The following is a 22,166-nucleotide window of genomic DNA, read 5'->3' on the forward strand; positions in this document are numbered from 1 at the left end:
TATATATATATATTCATTATATAAAATAAAAGATCAAGATTTTCTGGATAAGCTTTGTTAGTAAAACTATTTGCTAGATTATCTCAAGTTGTCCAACCAACACTTAGTCGATATGTTGACAGCTACTACTAATATATTGGTGGACCCATATTATCGGACAATATTAGGGAGATCCCGAACATTTTTTTTTTTAATATACATTTTTATTCATCAGAATCATTTATAATGACAAATGATGAAAATTTAAAAAGTACGGTGTTTGTATTTTTATACATTTTATTTATCAGAACTTTAATATATTTTGATGTTCCTCTTTTCTGTTGTGACAATAAAACACATTATCAGTGTTTTACTGAGTACTCATAAATAACTACAAATAAGTGTTAGGGAAATCTGTTTTGTTACACGTTCTCGATATATCGGATTTAGAAATAACCAAATTTGTGTATCGGCCTTAAGATTCCTTAGTCGGGCTCTACTCAAAGCATGTGTTTTCATATGGTGAAAGCAGATCCCACTGGGCCTCTGTGTTGCAGCAGATCAAAAACAAATCCCTGTATAATAACGTGTGTGTGTGTGTGTGTGTGTGTGTGTGTGTGTGTGTGTGTGTGTGTGTGTGTGTGTGTGTGTGTGTGTGTGTGTGTGTGTGTGTGTGTGTGTGTGTGTGTGTGTGTGTGTGTGTGTGTGTGTGTGTGTGTGTGTGTGTGTGTGTGTGTGTGTGTGTGTGTGTGTGTGTGTGTGTGTGTGTGTGTGTGTGTGTGTGTGTGTGTGTGTGTGTGTTCCCATACGTACTTGTTCATTCTGTGGAAGTATGTCCTTTTATGACCACAAAAGGCCCAAGTAACATGCAATCACACTTCAAATATTTAAATGATAGTATCTTGAATAACTCCAAAACACAGCATGTCTGAAAACAATAGAACAAAATGCATATAATGAAAAGGCAAGAACAATGTGGTAGCAAGCGAGAGGCTGGCATTTGTGTGTGAGGATGTTAATGTGCATCTCTCTCTTCCCTGTTTCTCTCGCTCCCTGTCCCTCCCCCCTCCCCAGGAGGTTATGAGGAACACAGCAGCAGAGCAGCCGGTATGAACGGTAACGGCCCCAGTAAACTTGTGGACCCCCTGGAGGACCCGCTGCCCGGGGTGGGCACCTACGAAGACTTCAACACCATCGACTGGGTCAGAGAGAAAAGCAGGGACCGCGACAGGCACCGAGAGGTAGGAAGAATAGCGCTGTGCGTTTGTTAATGATGGGAAAGTTAGTAAAAACCATAACTAGATGATCGTTATTCGGTACTGTTTACTTCACTGTCATATCTGTAACACAAATGCTCTCTAAGTATCAGCTCAAGACAAGACAACCACCATGTCTAACATCCTTCTCTTCACGCCCTCCTTAGTTTATATTTATAGCTCAACAGATTCACACACAGAAACTGTAGAATTGAGGTTAAGCAGTTTGCTCTTGATAGTACCTGGTTTTTCTATGTTAATAGAACATGGAGTGTTAATAACCAAGGAACAGTCAAATGTTGAAGAAACTGTACAAACTAAAAGTGCATTACTTGGCTGCATGACTTGTGTTCTAGCACTGCAGCAGTAACATTAATGTAAAGTATCACTGAAACCGTATGTAATGTAATATACTCTAGGACATGAAACCCAATAATACAATGATGATGGTAATCACTCTCGATTATTGATCTTCTCATCTCTGTGTGCATCCAGATCAGCAATAAGAGCAAACAGTCGACTGTGGCTCTGCTGCACAGCATCAGTGATGCCTTCTCTGGATGGCTGCTCATGCTTCTAGTGGGACTCATGTCAGGTAGTGTCCCTACATTTTTTCAAGCTGTTGTCTGGACTCATTCTGTTTAATACATGTGAAATGTAAATGTTTGACTGTATATAATGTTTTGACCTGCTTTAAAAAAATAAATTAAAAAAATTAAGACAATCTCACTTTTTACAAAATGGTACCTTGAATGCGCTTTTTCTCTCATTTGTATTTGGGTGGCAAGTTGAAACAAAGCCAAAAGAAGTAAACCTGCAACTATCTGCACGGCTAGACATATCTTTCCTGAATTTTACCGCACATTGAGTTGAATTGGCAGTACACCATTTGGTTATCATTTAAGATAGTAATCTTTCTGAACACAGTATGCCAGTACCGCTCCTCTTGTTTTTGTGCTGCCTGGGCTTTAGCTGAAAATGTATTCCCATGTGGTGGCAAGCAGCTGGTGCAAAGTGACAAAATAGCACTGAAAATAGGCAGCAAGGTTACACAATTCTAAAGAAAAAGAATATTTATTATGTTGACAAGCCAAAAAGTTTAGTTCGACCCAGAACACAAGGATAAATGTGACAAGTGATGATGGATGTGTTCCACGTTAACACAGGCAGAATTATAAAGTTAACGCATCCTTCTCTCTCCCAGGTGCTTTAGCCGGCGGCATCGACATTGCAGCCCACTGGCTGACTGACATGAAGGAAGGGGTTTGTCTCATCGGCTTCTGGTTCAACCACGAGCACTGCTGTTGGACGTCCAATGAGACGACGTTTCAAGAGCGGGACCAGTGTCCACAGTGGCAGAGCTGGGCTGAGCTGATAACGGGGACATCGGAGGTAGGGGGACAACCAATTGAATCCAGAGTAAAAATTGTCTTCTGCACGCTTAGATCCAGGAAATATACATATTGTAGCCAAGCTTTCTCAAGCATATGTTTGCAGAAGGGAAATTGGGCTAATAAAGGCAATTCTCTTAAATTAAGTGTGAAAACGAAATTAATTTCATGTCACGATCCAGCAGCTGCCTATTTTATTATACCTCACTATTTTCCTGCTTGAGGAGTTGATTTTTTGCTTAGACATGAGAACACTCTTTGCAGTCTAGCAAGATTTCATGTACATGTTCAAGTCAGTGTCTCTCTAGTGGTAATGGGGCTTTAGTTCCACCTCCTGGTTGTAGGCTGTCATGACACAATATAATAACACAGCTAAGCCAGGATGCCTAATGAATGAAATACAGCTTTTATCTTTCTGTAATGACAAGCGGTTTAAGAAATCATGTGTCTACTCATTTACATATATCTGTATAAGGGTCTCTGTGCCCCACCCGGCAGTGGCAGACTGTTGCCTGCCCAAGAGCCAGGATCTGTCTGAGATTTCTACCTGTAAAAAGGAAGTTTTTCCTTGCCACTGTCGCACCAAATGCTTGCGCTTCTGAGGGGGAAATTGTTAGGTTTGTATATTATAGAGTGTGGTCTATACCTGCTTATCTGTGTCCTGAGATAACTCCTGTTGGGATTAAAACTATAAATAAAATTGAATTGAATAAATTGAATTTATTTTCTTTGTGTGTCCCTGCAGGGTCCATTAGCCTACATAATGAACTACCTGATGTACATCTTCTGGGCTTTACTTTTTGCTTTCCTGGCTGTCGCGCTGGTCAGGGCCTTCGCTCCATATGCATGTGGCTCAGGAATACCAGAGGTAAAACTGGACTCAGTGTGATAATGTAGTTAAAAAGCAGAATCAAGTTGTGCCTCATTTGACATATGAATCAGACTCATTTAATTCTTCATTGTTTGCTTCATTTATGCATGTTTGTTCAGGGACAGGATTTTATTGGGATGATGATAAAGCTGCAAGAATAAACAGTTTGAGATGTGATAGCTCAGTTGTATGCAGTTTATTTTTCTTTTAATAAACATTTGTAGATGAGTCCTACTAGTTGTCTGTTTCTCCCTTTTCTCTTTTTCCTTACAGTATCTAATCACTTTGATTTGTTTACGCCCAAACTGAAACGATATGAAAGCGCAAATTGACATTCAGTGGACACTAAACCTAAAAGCCAGACTGCTCTCCCTCCATCCTCTTCGCTCTCCACCAGTGTTTACTTTCTTTTCGTCTCACTTCTTTCACACTTTATTTTGAAGGAAGTGAAAAGCTGAAGATTTGCTTACACTCACTGAAATACAAGTGGAAAACCCAACTGAGCACAAACATATCCAAACTGATTAACCCATTTCATATATACAGAGCAAGACACACAAACACAACTCGCTTCTGCATGTATAAACTTGAAACCTCTCTGCCACTCCTGCCTTTTAAACAAAGACCAGCCTTAATTTTGTGGATTCCTTTGAATCGACTCTGAAAGGTCAGGCAGCGGTCGACAGGCCCACACACACCAGATTAACTACTCATCTGGAAGAAAAATATCCACAATGCAAACTCTGCTTTCTCTCCTTCCCTTTCCATCACTGTTAACTTTCTCTTGGCTATACGCTCACACTTGCATATGAAAACGGATCCGTCCCTAACATAAACATACACACACAATCGCAGACCTATCCTGATTGTGTCTACATGGGTTGAACTAATCCATGCAAACGCACTCTTTCTCTTTCCGTTTCTCTCAGATTAAAACCATCCTGAGTGGGTTCATCATCCGTGGCTACCTGGGGAAGTGGACCCTGATCATCAAGACCATCACCCTGGTTTTAGCCGTCTCGTCTGGGCTAAGCTTAGGGAAGGAGGGCCCTCTGGTACATGTGGCCTGCTGCTGCGCTAATATATTGTGTCACCTGTTCACCAAGTACCGGAAGAATGAGGCCAAGCGGCGAGAGGTAGGCTCTGAGGCAGCTTGGGTGAGGTGAATAATGAGGGATTGTATTGCTAGTTTAGGATTCAGTGTCCTAGTTTGGGTGAATTCAGCAGGAAAAATTGTTTTGGTAGTCTCCCTCAAAGGTCCCATGAGATGGTGCTCTTTGGATGCTTTTATATAGAAATTAGTGGTCCACTAATACAATATCTGTCTATTTCCCAAAATTCAGCCTTGGTGCAGAATTACCAAATTGACCAACTGCCACTTTGCTTGTTTGAAAGCCTTGATGTCTCTCTCTCTCATCAGTGGGCCAAATTCTCTGGGTGGGCAAAGCAGAGAAAGGGATAACCTGGCCCTTTATGACCTCACAAAGTGCAAGATTCCAGATTGGCCCGTCTGAGCTTTCATTTTCTCAAAGGCAGAGCAGGATACCCAGGCCTCAGTTTACATCTATTGCCATTTCAAGCCACTGGGGGACCAAAGGCAGGCTGTGGGAACACATTTTAACGTTAATAAACTCCTATATATTGAAATGTTCATGCCAAGGAACTTTTAAAGGAAAGTGTTGGGAAATGCTCTTTGTGGTTACAAATTCTGCAGCTGTTAATTTGTTATTTGTTAATTTGTTGTTTTTCAAATAACAGTTAATAAATGACAGCTGTTTCTTGTCTTTGAATATACTACCCTCAAAACTAGAAAAACAGTAGCTGAAGAGAGAAATGTCTTATTTTATTAAAGTTTGTTACTTCCTATCACAAAAATAGCTTAAAATTGCTACTTTTGTGCTCTGTGTTTGTATTTGGCCTTTATCACAGAACCACTGGGAACCACTGGTTTTGATCAGCCTATTGTGACTTTGCTGTTCTCTAATAAATGGCCTGCACAAGATAACATCTGGTCATTCAACAAAAAGGAGAAGGCAGAGTTCCTTTGATTGTTGATTGATATACTTTTTTGTTTAACGGCTGAGTTGTACTGCAGTACAGATTGGTTTTGTCTTCATACTTGTAGGTGTTGTCGGCAGCAGCAGCAGTAGGTGTGTCTGTGGCCTTCGGGGCTCCCATTGGAGGAGTCCTGTTCAGCCTGGAGGAGGTGAGTACAGTTTTTTTTTTATTGATTTCTCTGCCGCTGATTAACCCTACATCATTATCATCATCATCATCATCATCCCAATCATTTGTCTGGTAATCACCCTCAAACAACATCAGGGGATAATCTGATACAACATGAGACTTAATGTCTACCATAGTTATATCACATACTCTTGAGGCAAAATGATTTCCTTACAGTGAATAATGCCAAGGCGGATCAAAGAGACCGATTTTTTTGTTTTTTTGTTTTCTGCATCAGAACACTGCCAGTTACTTTAAAAAAGTGGGGAAAAAAACTATTCTGATTAGCTTTGTTATAGTGGTCTTTTTTGTGAAATAATGTCCCTGGAACACTAAGTGTACATAGGTGACAATTACATAGCATGACGTTTTCTGGGAGTAAGATGCTTTCTGTGTATAAATTTAAAATGTAATAATTGGTGATCTGCGTTTTTGGAGGTATCCTGTAGATTCTGCCATACTGTGTCCCAGCAAATATCTCTCTCTTATAGAAGATAGATCCCTACACCGTACACTTTTCTACTGATAAAGATGTCTTAGGTTCAAGGATAAAGTTATACAGTTTTGAAACCATCCCTTGTGTTTGTCCTTGTACAGCAGTTAATTTATGCAGTGTGTTGAACACGTGACTCAATGCTGAAAACTGCAGAGCACTGGGACCGTACTGGGGCACAATAAATCATGACCGAGTGTTTGCATTGATAGTTTGGCGAATGTGTCTCAGCAGCTTTAATCCATCTTCAGCAAAAGGGCAGAGGGCACTTTCACCTATTGAGTGCTGCTTCTCAAAGCTCAAGGATAATGTATTATTGTATCTCTTCTGTTAGTTCAAAGTTCTCTTTTCACTCTCGGTTTTCCCCCCCTCAGGTGAGTTATTACTTCCCTCTGAAGACTCTTTGGCGTTCGTTCTTCGCTGCCCTGGTAGCGGCCTTCACTCTGCGCTCCATAAATCCGTTTGGAAACAGCCGCCTTGTGCTGTTCTACGTGGAGTTTCATGCCCCGTGGCACATGGTGGAGCTGGCCCCCTTCATCCTGCTGGGAATATTCGGTGGCCTCTGGGGGGCGCTGTTCATCAGGGCCAACATCGCCTGGTGCAGGAGACGTGAGTGGTGAAGTTAAGCAGGATGCGTGTGCCCTAAACAGACGCACATATAGTCCTATTTATTTAAATGAAAGCCTTTCCGGGAAAACCTATAGCTCACCTGGTGGAGCATGTGCCCCCTGTAGGCTCAGTCCTTGCCAGTGGTCGGGGTTTGAGTCCGACCCGAGGGGCCCTTTTTGTGTGTCGGCCCCCCTCGCCCCATTTTTTGTCTCACTTATTAGGGAAAAACCCTAAAACCCTTTTCTTTCTTTTTTTCTAACCTCATGCCTGTTATTCTGTTTCTCCTGTCTCTAACAGGTAAAACTACTCGTTTGGGTCACTACCCTGTCGTTGAGGTGCTAGTGGTCACAGCTTTGACCGCCGTGATCGCCTACCCAAACAGCTACACCAGGATGAGTGGAGCTGAGCTTATTTCTGAGCTGTTTAACGACTGCTCACTGCTCGATTCCTCTCAGCTCTGCGGCTACAAACAGGTGTGTGGGAGAGAGAGACAGGGAGAGAGAGAGAGAGAGAGGGTTCGTGTGGGAGTGTGTGTGTGTAGGATTTGTTTATGTGTAGATATTGAATCTGTTTGTGTTGGGGATAGGAGTAGATTGTTTGGAGAGATAGTAAGTCATTTCAAAGTGGAGATGGTGTGATATTATAGAATAACTTAATTTTTATTTACTTTAAGTAACTTCAAATGTTTTTTACGCCTTTTGTTTTTCTGTCCGACTCCATTCTATTTCTTCAATATCTTCTTTCTGTTTAACTTTCTCTGTAACTGTTCTTCCCACGCACTCATTCCAGCCCACCAACACATCAGATACTGGTGCAGGTAACAGCCTCGCTGACCGGCCGGCAGGAGAAGGCCTGTACACTGCTCTGTGGCAGTTGGCCCTGGCCTTAATCTTCAAGATAACGGTCACTGTGATTACCTTTGGCATGAAGGTTGGTCCGGACACACAGACTTTACACAAACATTTAAATCCACTCTTGCACAGTGACTGTTGTGCAGACTTGTTATAAACACTTTTCTTTGAATAGTGTCACCTGTTAAAGTGTCACCCCTCACATTTTAAACTAGTTATTGGTTAGCCATCCCTTACTTTGCCTTTTTTTTGTTTTATGTTAATGCACCATCCTCTGTGAACTCTGCTCAACATAGCATGTGAAAATGCAAGATGTTTATACATCTGGATAATAATTAACAAAGTTTGCCTGTATTACAGAAGCTTTCAATTAAGACATTGTGTTATTGTTTAGCATCATTATTAGAGAGAATCCTTTTTGTTCAATCGCCACTCAGCATGTGTTGAGGATCTTGTTGTTTTCTCGTCTTTGTTCACTCAGGTTCCCTCTGGTCTCTTCATCCCCAGTATGGCAGTTGGAGCCATCGCCGGCAGACTGCTGGGTGTTGGCATGGAGCAGCTGGCCTACTATCACCACGACTGGTTTCTCTTTAAAGGGTGGTGCTCGCCAGGAGCAGACTGCATCACTCCGGGCCTCTACGCCATGGTTGGAGCCGCTGCATGTTTAGGTGAGACGTGTTTGGCAGTGAGCACTTGGGTTGTGGCTTGATTTGTTCAAAAGAGGGTTCTGTACCATAAAGAAAAGTAGAAATGGTCATGAGTTTGGGTAAAATGCACAGTTACATCAACAGACAAATGTGTGTGATAAAGTTTGTCTGTCGACGTAAAGACCAAAGCCCACACATCTTCTGTAGCAGGCACATCTCTTCCAACTGCACCTTGGATGATGATGAAAAATATATATAATATGTCTCTTTGTAGTTTGACTTATTTCAAGCTAATGTACTTGCACTGTTCATGCTGTCCGAAGTTTGTACCTTTTTAAGGTTGAAAGCACTTAGTTGGAAGCTGATTTGGATAAAAGCATCAGCTAATGACATGTAATGTAAAAAAGATCAGATCACACACCTGCACAGGGGCAGGGTGAGGAGCTCTGATATCCAGAAGCAGCTTGGAATAGATAAAAGAAAGCAGGCAGTTAGATTTGGATGTTCCCCTTCCTATAGTGGTATTCCGAGCAACTGGTAACATGTCAGAGATTAGATGATTTGATGTGGGAATGTCTTGCGACACCCAAAGAGCAGCTGGATGTGGGTGGGGAGAATGAAGTCAGGAATCTGCTCTGTTCCACCCCTCCCCCCACCACTGAAACCATACCAAAATAAGTAGTGTACTGCGTGATGGATGGACTGAGGGAGACTTTACAGTGGTTTTTGAGTCCCTAAACTCTTATTAGTTGCAAGTATTTTATAAATATTGGGTTTCGTTTGACTTTTGTTCATTTCAAAAATGTTTTAGAAAGATGTACTTTTGTTTTTTACAGACTGAGATGTCTTAATAAGGTGTTAATTTGCACACTAACAATAATTTCAACTATTATTCAGTCTATCAGTTTTGAATTGTAATTAAATCAGTTTAGTTTTTGTGAATGTTTGGCCTCAGCAGACTCTTTATGAATGATCAGAAACTAATATAGACATTATTATAATTGCTGTGGTTCAAATAAGCACAAAAGGCAAATCTATATTAACTGTTGCTGTTTCATATTGTGAGTTCCAGGAGTGTTAATGGATAATAAGAATAAACCGTTCTACCTTCTAGTTCCTTTGTCAAAGTCTAAGTGAACAAAGAAAACAGATAGCTGGTGTGCTTCATCGCACTCGGGACATTTAGTATAAAAACAGATTGGTACTAAATTCTTACCACAAGGAGAGGGTTTCCGAATAAAAGGCCAGATCTGTCTTTTCAGCAGATCTGGGACAAAGCTCTTTGTTTCTGGAATATGTACTAATATATTTGTGTGACCAATTTGAGTAATTTCTGTACTTAAAGATAGCTCTTGTAAAGTAGCGTTTAATGCAAGTGACTAAGAATCTCTTCCAGCAATGATCTCCTCTAACTTCAAAGTCAATGGATCTTATTCTTTTTACTGCACTAAAAATTTTCTCTCCGTTTCTTATAGTAAGTGCTTTCAGAAAGTATCGTTTACCCAGAGGCTGTGTGCGTCCTTAACTACTAAATCACAAATGTGCTGTTTAATAATTCTTCAGTAGTTCTGCAGTTTTCTGGGAGTTTGTTCGAAATGACCCTTTTGAATATGCCAGTCTTGTCCTAGCCAACATTAGCCTAACTTTGGAGCGTTATGTAGCTCCCTTCCCGAAATGCTAGCATGACCTAGGCTTTCTAATTTCATATGATACCAGTTAGCCCATTACAGCCTCTTAAAGTACTGTTGTCCAGGAGCGCTGATGCTCCCGCTGTTCACAGAGGCCAGACCGCAGCGTGGGCACCACTGAGGGAAGTCAACCACCATTCATCTAAACACAATGCCCACAGAAAGATGCCACATGCCTGGTTCAAAAAGCAGCAAAGTATCCCTTTTCACCTAGTTTGAAGAAAGGAGGAACCACTGACCTAAACTCCCAATATCTCCATAGAAAGAAGGAAAATAAAGAGCTCAAACTTTTAGATAAAGAAATGTCAAAATGCATTTATGTGTTACTACATGTTGTTGCAGCCTGAGGCTGACTCTAGTATTTACCCTTTTTGTGTTTCAACAGTACTGTATCCCTTCCAGACTCATGCACCCTTATCATACTATAGATATATTGTTGTCAATGTAAAGTTTAGATGAATTAGACAATGATTCATTCAACAGAACGCATTGTGAGTCACCTGCAGATGCCTTACTGAGAGAGGATTTCTAACATTTTACTTCCTCCAGGTGGAGTGACTCGTATGACGGTGTCACTGGTAGTCATCATGTTTGAGCTGACCGGCGGTCTGGAGTACATCGTTCCTCTCATGGCAGCGACCATGACCAGCAAATGGGTGGCAGATGCTTTCGGAAGAGAGGGAATCTATGAGGTGTGTGTCTGTGTTTCATTTAGTCATTATATTCACATTATTGATTATTTGTCTAAAATGTCATTTTGTAACTTTTTTGTGAAAGCACCAAGAGTTTACCCTACAATATCAACATCAGTGTTTTTGGCCAAACATATTGTGATATTTGATTTCCTTCATATCGGCCAGCTCTAGATTTAAGAGGTCAAGGTTTGGTATTTACTCCTCAATGTTGTGCAGGCTCACATCCGGCTGAATGGATACCCGTTCCTGGAGCCTAAAGAGGAGTTTGAGCACAGCAGCCTGACTGTGGACGTGATGAGGCCCAGAAGGTCGGACCCTGCGCTGGCTGTTCTCACACAGGAGGGCATGACTGTAGAGGAGGTGGAGGTAATGGACACATGTGCACAGTATATCATGATACACTGCAATGCCAAGGAGAAAATAAATCCACAGTGATGTGAAACGCACATTCTGTATATTAAAGCAAAACATGTATTTTGTACGTGGGAATACAGATAAGCACATGTGAAAAACCCAAACTGTGCTATCTGCATTTACTGTAATAAGTGAACAATGTCAGTTATAAATGCATACATAGCATTTATATGTGTGGGTAGTATTTATAACGTTATTCCTAACTAACTAAAACTGTCAAAGTAAGTTATACAACATCAAATGTATTTGGTCTCTTTCCTCAGGACTCGTGGATTTATAGTATGATGTACCAAAATGTATATAACCTATGTTGTCTTATTTGTCCCTAGGCCTTGGTGGAAAGCACGCACTACAGTGGCTTCCCTGTGGTCGTCTCCCAGGAGTCCCAGAGGCTGGTGGGATTCGTATTCAGAAGAGACCTGCTCATATCAATAGGTCAGAACTGTGTGTGTGTGTGTGTGTGAATGCATAGAAATAAAAAATGCATATAAGGATAAAGTTTAATGCTAATCTATATAACATTGTATAATGCTGTGTATGAAATGTCACCTTAAAGTGGCTATATTTAACTTTCAATTTGTGTTGATTCTAGCGGCCACTTTGGACAAAAGTGGTAGTGTTATCGTTACAGTGGGGTCATTTAGTCACGATGAATATTTTGCTCAGCCAGAAATTACAGAGGCAACGTTTCATTACAAGTGTTGCATGCGGTAACTTGGCCTACTTTGGATGTCTCACGAGCTAAACCAGGTATCCCTGTCACTGCATTACGAGTCAGAGCATTAGGAGTTAGTTGAACCAACCAACATAGTTATAACTTAGATTCATATAGTACCATATATGAAACCCACGGATGCTTTACACAAGTAACGTTACAAGTGGGACAAGGACGAAGACAATGGTAGGCCAACACAAACATAAACTAAAAGAAAACATCTGTGCTAAATGGAAGGGGGATGTAGTTTAATGTCCGATACTGACGTACAACCACATCACTCACTGTAAAGTTATGTCATGAATGAAAGACATATATTACATTCCTAAGAGCCAATTCGAGGTAAGGTATTTTAATCATTTACAATCCCTTAATTGTCTCCATCTGCTGAAGCCCAACCGATTGTGACTCACGTTATTGCCTGTTGTCTTTCCTTTTTAAGCTTTTAGTTCTTAGTTTTTTTCCCTTATTTTCTGTCACAGTCCTGCCCCGGTGTTGGCCATAACTACAGCAGATAGCTTAAAAAATAACACTAAAATTGGCCTATATAACAAATTTACAATTAGGCCTATATAAAGAAATCTCTTGCTACCTTTTACCCAGGTCTGCTGGCAAACACTAAGGCCGGCTGCACACTGCCTGCGTGGCGTGACGTGTCTGTTGCGCGGCGGCTGCTAGTTTTGTCTGTACACATGTATGTTTCCCATTGATAAAATGCACTCAAGCAGTAGTATGCTTCATGTTAAACATAAATATATACTGATTTGATTACAGCAAAGACAATGTTAGTATTGACGGCAAAATAAGCCACAGAATATCTCGTTCTGCATGGATGGGTGCAAGATTTGAAAATCATTTGTGTCAAAACCTAGAGACCTTTTTAAACATCAAAATGTCAGATCTTAAATGTATTTCTGTCAAAATGACATATATAAACATCTTTTCTATTTAGCCTGGAAACGCTTTCAACACGCTTGAAAATTGTCTGAAATATAGACGCTGTTACGCCTCAGATGAGGATAAAAAATGCCTGCAGACGGCCGCCATCTTGGCTCCTTAAACATCAGACATGAATGCCCGCCACCATTCGTTTTTTGCATGTAAAAGAAATTAAACACAGGGCACACACAGCAGACCCCAGAAACAAATATCACCGCAGTCATAACACATGCTCACGCAGTTTGCAGGATGCCTAACAAAGGCTTTTTTGAAGTTACAAAGAAATGTGTGACCGATCAGAATGTTTTTTTTGTTTTTTTTACTTGAATAATTTTGTGACATTCTTACTTATTTTAAATACTAATACAAGTTAACCACCGCTCATTTCAGACAACGCCCGAAAGCGCCAGGAGGGTGTCGTCAGCGCTTCCCAGGTGGTCTTTACCGAGCACGCTCCGGCTCACGCCGCTGACGCTCCACCACCACTCCGCCTCAGAGGCATCATGGATCTGAGCCCCTTCACGGTCACAGACCACACACCTATGGACATCACTGTGGATATTTTCAGGAAGCTGGGACTACGCCAGTGTCTGGTTACACATAACGGGTGAGAACTAACATACTCAGCGAGCAGGGCTTGATTTATTTTTACACGTCACTTTAAAGACGAGACAAGAAAGATAGAAGGGGCTAAAAGATGGGAGTAACAGATGGATGAATACACAAACTTAACACACTCCTACGGCTGTAGACATTAAAGTGAGACATCTTCAGGAAATTGTGCATGTGGAGGGTTTGAAGGAGTGACATGTGGATGTGTAGGAGGGCCGTGGGTCGTTGTCATGTCATGCATTAAAGGAAAAGCAAGGAGACACAGGACGTAGGGAGGAAGACATAGACGGTTAATGGAGGGAGGGGCAGTGAGAGATGGCACAGAACATTCTTCAGGTGCATTTACCCAAATCTCTTCACCTTTGCTGACCTCATCACCATGAACTTCACCAAGGAGCCCCCTTTCAGATGCACTGTGTGCAACACAAAGCTGAAAAGCTTGGATGATATTTGACATCCTTTTATATTTTTTAAATTCATGTAGCTCGTAAAATTCTGTCTTCAGAGTCAAATCTGTAACTTCAAAGTGATCTCTGTGTTGAGGCTAGATTTATGGACTGCTTGGGGAACCTGAGTGGAGAGTGAATGGTCTGCTTCTTTTGTTGTATCTGTTAAAGTAAGAAAATGGAGTTAGAGAAACAGTAAAAAAGGGATGAAAGGTGCGTTTATCAGGGTGGAAACAATTCTACTGGGGATGCTTTAGGGGCTCATGGGCATACACAGTTGTCTTGTCGAAAGAAATTAGTTAATTGTTCTGTCCATGAAATGTCACAAAATAGTGAAAACAGCAGATATTTTTTTTCTTTCCCCAGATCAAAGGCATTTTGAGATGTCTTATTTTGTCTTGTACAATGATACAAGACAAACTGAAGCAGGACATCTTCACACATTCACATTTATGTTGTTGGAACCGGCAAATATTAATCATTTCTGCTTGAAAAATAACATTATCATCAAACCTGAAAATGAATTTCAACACAGGTTTATATTCATCTGATGCATAAACAGTAGAAGATACACAAATACCTGCACAGCCGGGATATAGAGCACTTTGTTGGAAACGAAGACCAAGACTCTGCTGTGTTCAGTCTTTTAAAAACGGAGTTTAACCTCAAACATAATTACCAAAACTTTCGTTCTAAGTTTGTTTAAAATCGTCTCCTTATACAAAACCAATTCCAACATTTTACACCATATTGTTCAGATGGAAATCTGACTTGTTCTAACACACTGGTCTCAGGCATTTAGGGGTGGAATAATGCATATTTTCACGAGTGTACAGAAATGGTGTGTTTTACAAACACTGTCAAACATAGGCTTGCACACACACATGTAACAATATAGCTTGTGATTTCTCTTTGTCACTTTCTGCTTCTGACACACTGTATTTATTTAGTTTAAACCCTCAGTTGCTGCAGTTAGTTGTTGAGTCTTGGTCAAGCTACCTTATGTCTTTGAGTCTTGGGGCCCTTTCACACCTACCTCGTTTGGTCCGGACTTTCAGACTTTTCCAGAACCAAAAAGCCAGTCCTTAGGGTCTCAGTCCAGATCAAAGTAGTAAGGAAGCTCCTTAGAGGAGAAGCTCAGTGTGTAGCGCGCGCGTGTGTGTGTGTGTGCATGTATGTGTGTGTGCGTCCGTATGTGTGTGCGTAGCGCGTGTGTGTGTGGTCCAGAGAGAGAGAGGGGGATGGTGGATGAGCTCAGAGCACACAGCTGTTGGCGATCGGAAGAGCGAGGAAATTAACAGTGTAGGGTTCAGTTTGTCCCTTTATAAATACTGCAGCTCCTCAAGACCCAAGTCAAGTTCCTGTATCCTGCTTCTCATCCACTGGGTAAAAGTCAAAGGGGTCAGCCCACTTGGCATACAAAATTTGGCTAAAGCATGATTTTAAAGTTTCCCAGTGCAGCTCTAAAGTGTGCCTATCCTCGAGATGAAGGGCTTGATCAACTATAATTCAAACCAAATCACCAAAGCTGCCTTCAACAAAAACCTCACTAGTTATCTTCAGTTTGGCTCTACATGTGTTCTTCTCAGGCATTTAGCTACTGATCCCCACAAGAACATCTAACAACAAATTAGCAATTTTTAAGGTTCACTCACTGCCTGGCTCATGGGCACGGTTGACCTCGCACACAGCTGTTGAAAGGTTGTTGACAGGCACAAAGATTCTGGATGAATCTTGCACGTTTTTTCTTCTGACGGGCTACTTGTTGGCCAATAGAAGGCTCAGTTATACCAGCAAATGGGACATTTTAAATGGGAACGAAAGGAGGCGCATAAAAGAAAGGGGTGTGGGAAGGCTTGGGCTTCATGCGAGAGGGCAGAATGAACTGAAAATGGCTGAGGACGGTCATCTGCTCTTCTTGATGAGGCAGGATTTGTGTTTTCAGAGCAAGCGTATCACTCATTGTCTGGGAATGAAGATAGTCTAACACACTCATAAAAATAAAAGACCTTGAGGCGGTGTGAAGTGCAGAGTAAGATCACTGCAGCCGTCTAGTGAGTTGATACTTATAATTTCAGGTCTCTGACTGACAACTATGGTATTTTCCCAGAAAAACTCTACTTAGTATCTTTAGTTCATGGTTGGCTCATTGGCAGGAGGCATATCCGGCAGTCCGAGCATGGGAGTGTTTCTTTTCTTTTATCATCATGAATTAATTTCGAATTTACTGTGCAAAACAAGCTTGTTTTAAGGGCTTTGTAATGGGATACCTCATTATGACAGAAATACAACAAACAGGAGGAATTGTGTTTTGGGGTTTTCCATCCGTACACCTGTCCCATTCTTGTGAATGCAATATGACCCCCCCGGAGGGGAATTTCTTCAAATTTGGCTCAAAGTGTCGAAGTCTCTCTTTAGGCAGTATTCCTTCGACCCACATCTTTTGCCACAATTATTTCCTTAATATCTCTGTCCACAAATGATTTCTCTCTGCGTGAGGCCATGTTGAATCATAAGCTGCCAACCCTGTTGTCTTGAATGTAATCCAACTGGAGAGGGACTAGATTTAATTTCATTCAACATAATTTAGCTTTGGCTCTTGTTGCTTATTGTCCCGATTGGGAACCTGAACCCATTTTTTAAACGGCTATGGTGTGATCAGGGACTTTACGTTTTTATTTGTCACGACTGATCTCCTGCTGTGTGCCACTATCCCTCTGAGACTGTAATCAAACAGAGCTGAGGCACAATGTTGAGACGGAAGGCCAGAGCGTGTGTGTGTGTGTGTGTGTGTGTGTGTGTGTGCGTTTGCGTTCACGTTTGTGTGTGCGCGCACGCCTGCTTTCTATCAACTCTTTTGACTTTCCATGACAAAGCAAACAAGGTATGATATGAAGTAATCTGCTTTTGTCCATGACCTGTTGTTTTCTTTTCTCTCTCTGTCACCAGGAGGCTGCTGGGAATCATCACTAAAAAAGACATACTGAAACACATGGCGCAGATCGCCAACAGAGACCCCGACTCCATCCTCTTCAACTGAACCCCTCCGTCCTTCCTCCTTATTCTCCTTCCATCTCGCCTCTGTAGACCAGGGGAGACGAAGACACCAGCTTGCACACTGAATGAAAAGCACCTTTTTTTTTTTCCTACTCTTCTACATTTAAAGTGTCTGTTCAGAGAAAGCCAAGTAAGTCGAGCTCCATTTGCTCAGGCGACTAGAGAACAATGGATCTTTTTTCTTTTCGTTTTTTTTGTAAGATGGAGGCGTTTTTGGCTTTCCGAAACAATGACTCATCCTCACTGCTGGCCTCAATTTCATGTTCAACCCAGACGGATGTTGTACACTTGACAAATAAGTCAATAGAATAGTTCACATCTGCTCTTTTTTGTCTTTTTTTCCATTCAGTCCTTCCTTTTCTTTCCCTTTTTTCCCTAAAGAAAAAAGTGAGAAATGTGGAGAGCAAAAGTGCCATCTTGCTTCTCTGCAACACCTCAGAGAAAAACATTTAAAAGGAGGTGAGAACAGGTAATCCCCTGCCGTAAATACTCACAAGAAGAGAGGAGAAATGAAGAGGTTTGGGGAGCTCCGTGCCTGCCCTGCGGCCGTCACAGCGAGCCCAGACAGAGCCCTCTGAGCTGGGCTGATGGATGCTCTGCTGCCTCCCCCACCTCCCACCTTCTCTTCCCTTCTTCTGTGAGGTGTCCTGTAGCCTCGGGGGCGAAGCACACGGAGTGTGAGAAGAGGATCTGATACACACTTACACTCCATAAGGACTCCATGACAGCCTGGGAACTCTCTAAAAATGTCTTTTTGTTGTGATCATATAGACTCTTATGATTTGTAATACAGCGTTGGACTCCAGCCTGGAAACTATGCGGCGTTGTCTTCCATTCCGACTCTACGATTGGCATCATGGCGGTTATTATTCAAATACAAAAAAAATCAAAAATCAAACAAAGACAATGCTGCAAAAGCCATGTCAAGCCTTATGGAAGGGTGCAGGTGTTTCTGTGCTGCTGTGGAAGGGCTAAACAATACAGAAAGAGAGAACCACGACACATACAATTAATTTATGTGAATGTCAAATTGTTTGTGCGACTAAATTATTATTTCACTTAAATGTGTCTGTGTTTCTTTGAACTTTAAAGGTTGAGCAGGTCAACTCGTTTTAAGCCTGGGACTTGATTGACTTTTTTCACTGCAATCCTCTCATCTAGAAACTGCCCTTGTGCTGCTAGTAAAACATTCCAGGGACACTGAAATTAGTCTTATCTTTTTCATTTTTAACACCAAAAGCTGGCCGTTTGGCAACAAGCACTTGGTAAAAATACTGTATGTTAATTTGAAAAGTTTTGATGTGAACTTTCACTGCTCTCATTGCTGTGTTTTCAGACAAAGCTGGTGGTTGTTTTCAGCAAAAAATCTCAAATGGATGCCACTGTACCCGCCCGGTACCAAACAACCAGCAGATTAACAGTTAGATGGTAAACAACGTGGAGCCTGTTATTTCCTTTAGGAGTTATTAACGACCCAAACAGAGCTAAAGGACACTAAAGAGCGTTAATATTACAACTCAAAATGTTGCTGCGTGTTGACTGGATGTGTAATAGGCCAAGTGTTTGCTAAGAAGTTCAACTTTTAAAAGGGGATAATCTGGCCATGATATGCTTCTAGTAAGTGTCTGCTGCGCCCAAGTTTTCAAAATTGATGAAGATACTGTATGTTAACCTTTCAAGTTTACTAAAAAGAGAAGTTAGAAGAGGCCATTGCCCACGCACTTTACACCTCTGGCCCAACCTCGGCATCACACTTCCTTAGATTGTCCTTTGCAAATTGATTGATTCCGTTTGCCGATTTATTATTGCAGTCAGATTCATCCGTCAGATCGTTACCAGGACCATGCACCATCTCTAGGATGATTTAAAGGAGACATATGCTCATTTTCCGGTTCCTACTTGTATTTTGGGTTTCTACTAGATCAGTTTCAAATCCTGAGTCAAAAAGTATCAGGCTCAGGATTTTTTTTCACTTTAAGCCCTGTGAAGGGCTTGATGAATGGTTTGTTGTTTGGTAGGCAGTCCAGATGCCCAGATGAATTAACAGGAGCACTAAATGTCCCCTTTTATGTCTGAAGCAATCTTGAGTGATTGACTGTGTTACAGTTGATGTCATGCACTCACATTCAGAGTCCTTTCTCTGTTGTTTCTTCTTGAACCTGTTATTGCACAGCATGTGCCAATATTATCTGATGTCTTTATTGATAAATCTGTTTTCAGTTTACATGTTTTGGGATAAACACACTATTAATTAGTCTCAGCCTTTATTGTTTTTCATTATGTTAAGTTACTTGCCAGATGAGAAGGTTCGGTTTGCTCCAAACCATAGACAGTAATGACCCACACGCATGTAAATCCTCAGTAGAAACCAAAGACTTTGTTTCACCAGCATGATTATCTCTTTCATTTAGAGGATTTTGTCCCAACAGTTAATCTTTTACAGATTTTACGTGTTTTGGAAAAATTTAGGCCTCTTTAAATTGAGTCAAATAAAAGATTCTGGGAAACTTAAAGGTTAATGGACTGTTCTTATATAGAGCTTTTCTAGTCTTTACGACCACTCAAAGTGCTTATGCATAGAACAGGAACAATTCACACAGGCTGCTGTACAAGGTGCCACCTGCTCATCAGATGAAAACACACACACACACACACACACACACACTCAATTACAATGACACTCCGATGGCACAGCATTGTGGGCATTTCTGGGTTCAGTGTCTTGCCAAAGGACACTTCTACTACTTGAACTACCAACCTTCTGATTGGGGGGTTGGTCCACAGCACCTTGGCAGTGCACAAGGTGAACTGGCATCTCTCCAGCTACCGGAGGGGGGGGGGTTGGTGTCTTGCTCAAGAGCACCTTGGCATTGCACAAGGTGAACTGGCATCTCTCCAGCTACTGGAGGGGGGGGGGGTTGGTGTCTTGCGCAAGAGCACCTTGGCATTGCACAAGGTGAACTGGCATCTCTCCAGCTACCAGTCCTCCACCAGACTTTAGTCCATATGTAGACTTTAACAAGCGGACCTCCGGTTCCCAACCCAACTCCCTAAAGACTGATCTACTGCAACCCCCAACCCATTAAACCCATTGGGTTTTGGAGCGAGAATAAGTCATATTATTTAATTTTTTTCTTTGCGCGATAGGGCGTGGCCTTAACAAAGGTGTGCGCTCTCTGAGTGCCTTTCTAGTTAGCAAATGTTGAAAAGTGAGATGGTGAACATGGTAAGCACACCTGATAAACCTTAGCATGTTGGCACAGTCATGAGCAATTAGTTCAAATCACAAGTACATTCTCATCAAGCCACCAACATGGCGGTTGACTGTAGTCTTGTTATATTTGTGCTGTGTATTTTTCCTTTTAATACAGAAGCACAGTAGATACTTAGCCTACAGTAAGTCTACAAGTAAAGTCTTAAAGTAATGTCCAATTAAATAGTTTTTCTGTGAGTGCGTCTGAAGATGTTTTTGTATAGTAGCTTCTAGTAATTTGTATATTTAGTAGAAGAGTGTGGCCCTTCTGCCATTCCTTTTCACCTTCTTCATCTCTGTGCCCAGGGACTCATTATCTGATATGATAATCTCTGTACATGCTGCGGGACAAGTACTAGATGACCGCTGTGTGTGTTTGTACTGCAGACCCTCTGGGTTAAAGGTGTTGCGCTGTCATTCTTGACTGACTCTGACAGCGAGTCAGCTCATTTCTGGCCACATAATCTCTGTGAGAAGTTTAGACTTCAGAGCGTAGATGGAGTGTGTGCGTGTGTGTGTTAGGTAGCCGCTTAGTAATGACTCAGTGTATTCTTGAGCTCAGTTCCTGTTGCTAATACTTCACATGGGGCTCGAGTAACCAACCTGCTCGTGGCTTCTGCATTCTCACACCTCAAACACACACAGGTTGGACTTCTATACAATATGCTTATCTTTATTTCCTTCTCATTTGATTTCTTTTTCATTATGGCGTCTTTACTTTATGTTCCTTGTTCATTATTCTCTGAAATAAGTTGCCCTACCTCATTTTTTTTCTCTCTCTCATATCAGTCATCCCGTTCCCAGGTCTGCCGTTGTCTTGGTGCACATTACAAAGCAGCGAAACATTTCAATGTGGTAATAGGCCGATCCAGGGTGTCATCCTACACCCCAAAGTGTCAAATCTCTTTCTTAGCAAGCATGCAAAGAGTGTGTGTGTGTGTGTTTTTTTTTTTCAAGGAATGCAATCTAATCCACTCCACAGCTTTGCATCTCTGCCCTTTTGGCCTCACCCAAGGTTATAAAGGTGGAGGTTCCCACAGCGCCTGCAGCCACTTATGTAACAGAATAATTACACTGACCCTTTACTACCAAACATAAGTTGTCGAGCTGTGATGCTGATTGTTGTAATTTGTGTTGTGTTATGACCAGTGACTCCTTGTGTTGGAAAAGTACAATGAAAAGATTAAAGAATAAAAAAATTTGAGGGCTGTAAAACCAAAACAATAAGCTAAAGACACTAAACCGCTAGAGCATATGGAAACTGGAGGGTAGATTCTCGGGTCGAGGTTATTCTCTGTGGGTTTGTCACTGCAGGCAACCGCCCCCCCTTTCAAAAACATGTCATTTGAGCCGTTGTTATAAATTACTGACTAGTGCAGCTTTAAGATGCGTTGACAAGTAACAGCATTTAAGGGCTTGAAAGAGTGGCTCTACATTTTAGAAATGAGGAATTTTAGTGAATTGATCTCTCCCAGCAGACCCACACCTAACTGGTAATCAAATAGTTTGAACCCCTCATTAACTCCGTCTAGGGAAGTTCAAGAAGAGGCTGACAAACTATTTATATCCTCCTGGTATAAAACTCTAGGTTGGAAAAAACAACACATGGTTGACCCCAGAGTCTATGTAGCATGTCCCACACTACATGAATGTAGCTTCAGCACAATTTAACCCCAAGTGGTGCTGTTAACTAATGCTATTGCTACCATACATCTGTATTATTTATCTGATATTTGTGCACTAACTTAGTTTCTTTATGGGATGCACTGAGGTGTTTTTAGCCTGTTTAGTAATTTATGAGATGAAGCAATCCAAAAAGGGAACGTCATTCCTTGGTTAAACTGCAAACGCAGCCTCTGGTGGGGTGACACGAGCAGGCACTGCTTCTTTTCAAGAGCTCACCAGAGGCAGTGAGTTTGAGAACCGCTGATCAAACTCAAAGGTTTAAAGAGGTGATAAGGGTAATAGAATCCAGAGAAAATGGAAAGAAAAAAGTTGATGGAGCCAACACATACTCTGGAAGC

At 41.5% G+C, this 22,166-nt stretch overlaps 1 protein-coding gene across 4 annotated transcripts in view; it reads left to right on the forward strand.

The window, feature by feature from the left end:
* The window catches only part of clcn5b (chloride channel, voltage-sensitive 5b), a 29,602-nt gene extending 11,737 nt beyond the window's left edge, over positions 1-17,865 (forward strand). For all 4 annotated transcript variants that reach the window (XM_034857089.1, XM_034857088.1, XM_034857087.1 and 1 more), the window contains 15 exons: positions 1,054-1,220; positions 1,731-1,830; positions 2,440-2,627; positions 3,372-3,494; positions 4,427-4,633; positions 5,623-5,703; positions 6,591-6,825; positions 7,123-7,298; positions 7,615-7,755; positions 8,158-8,344; positions 10,561-10,703; positions 10,923-11,072; positions 11,450-11,555; positions 13,165-13,381; positions 16,782-17,865. In XM_034857089.1, coding sequence (XP_034712980.1) covers positions 1,054-1,220; positions 1,731-1,830; positions 2,440-2,627; positions 3,372-3,494; positions 4,427-4,633; positions 5,623-5,703; positions 6,591-6,825; positions 7,123-7,298; positions 7,615-7,755; positions 8,158-8,344; positions 10,561-10,703; positions 10,923-11,072; positions 11,450-11,555; positions 13,165-13,381; positions 16,782-16,872 — 2,312 coding nt within the window. In that variant the 3' untranslated portion in view covers positions 16,873-17,865. The remainder of the gene's footprint in view (positions 1-1,053; positions 1,221-1,730; positions 1,831-2,439; positions 2,628-3,371; positions 3,495-4,426; positions 4,634-5,622; positions 5,704-6,590; positions 6,826-7,122; positions 7,299-7,614; positions 7,756-8,157; positions 8,345-10,560; positions 10,704-10,922; positions 11,073-11,449; positions 11,556-13,164; positions 13,382-16,781) is intronic.
* The last annotated feature ends 4,301 nt before the right edge of the window (positions 17,866-22,166 follow it).

Source organism: Etheostoma cragini, chromosome 19 (genome assembly GCF_013103735.1).
Source record: "Etheostoma cragini isolate CJK2018 chromosome 19, CSU_Ecrag_1.0, whole genome shotgun sequence".
In the NCBI taxonomy this organism is placed as follows: Eukaryota; Metazoa; Chordata; class Actinopteri; order Perciformes; family Percidae; genus Etheostoma; species Etheostoma cragini.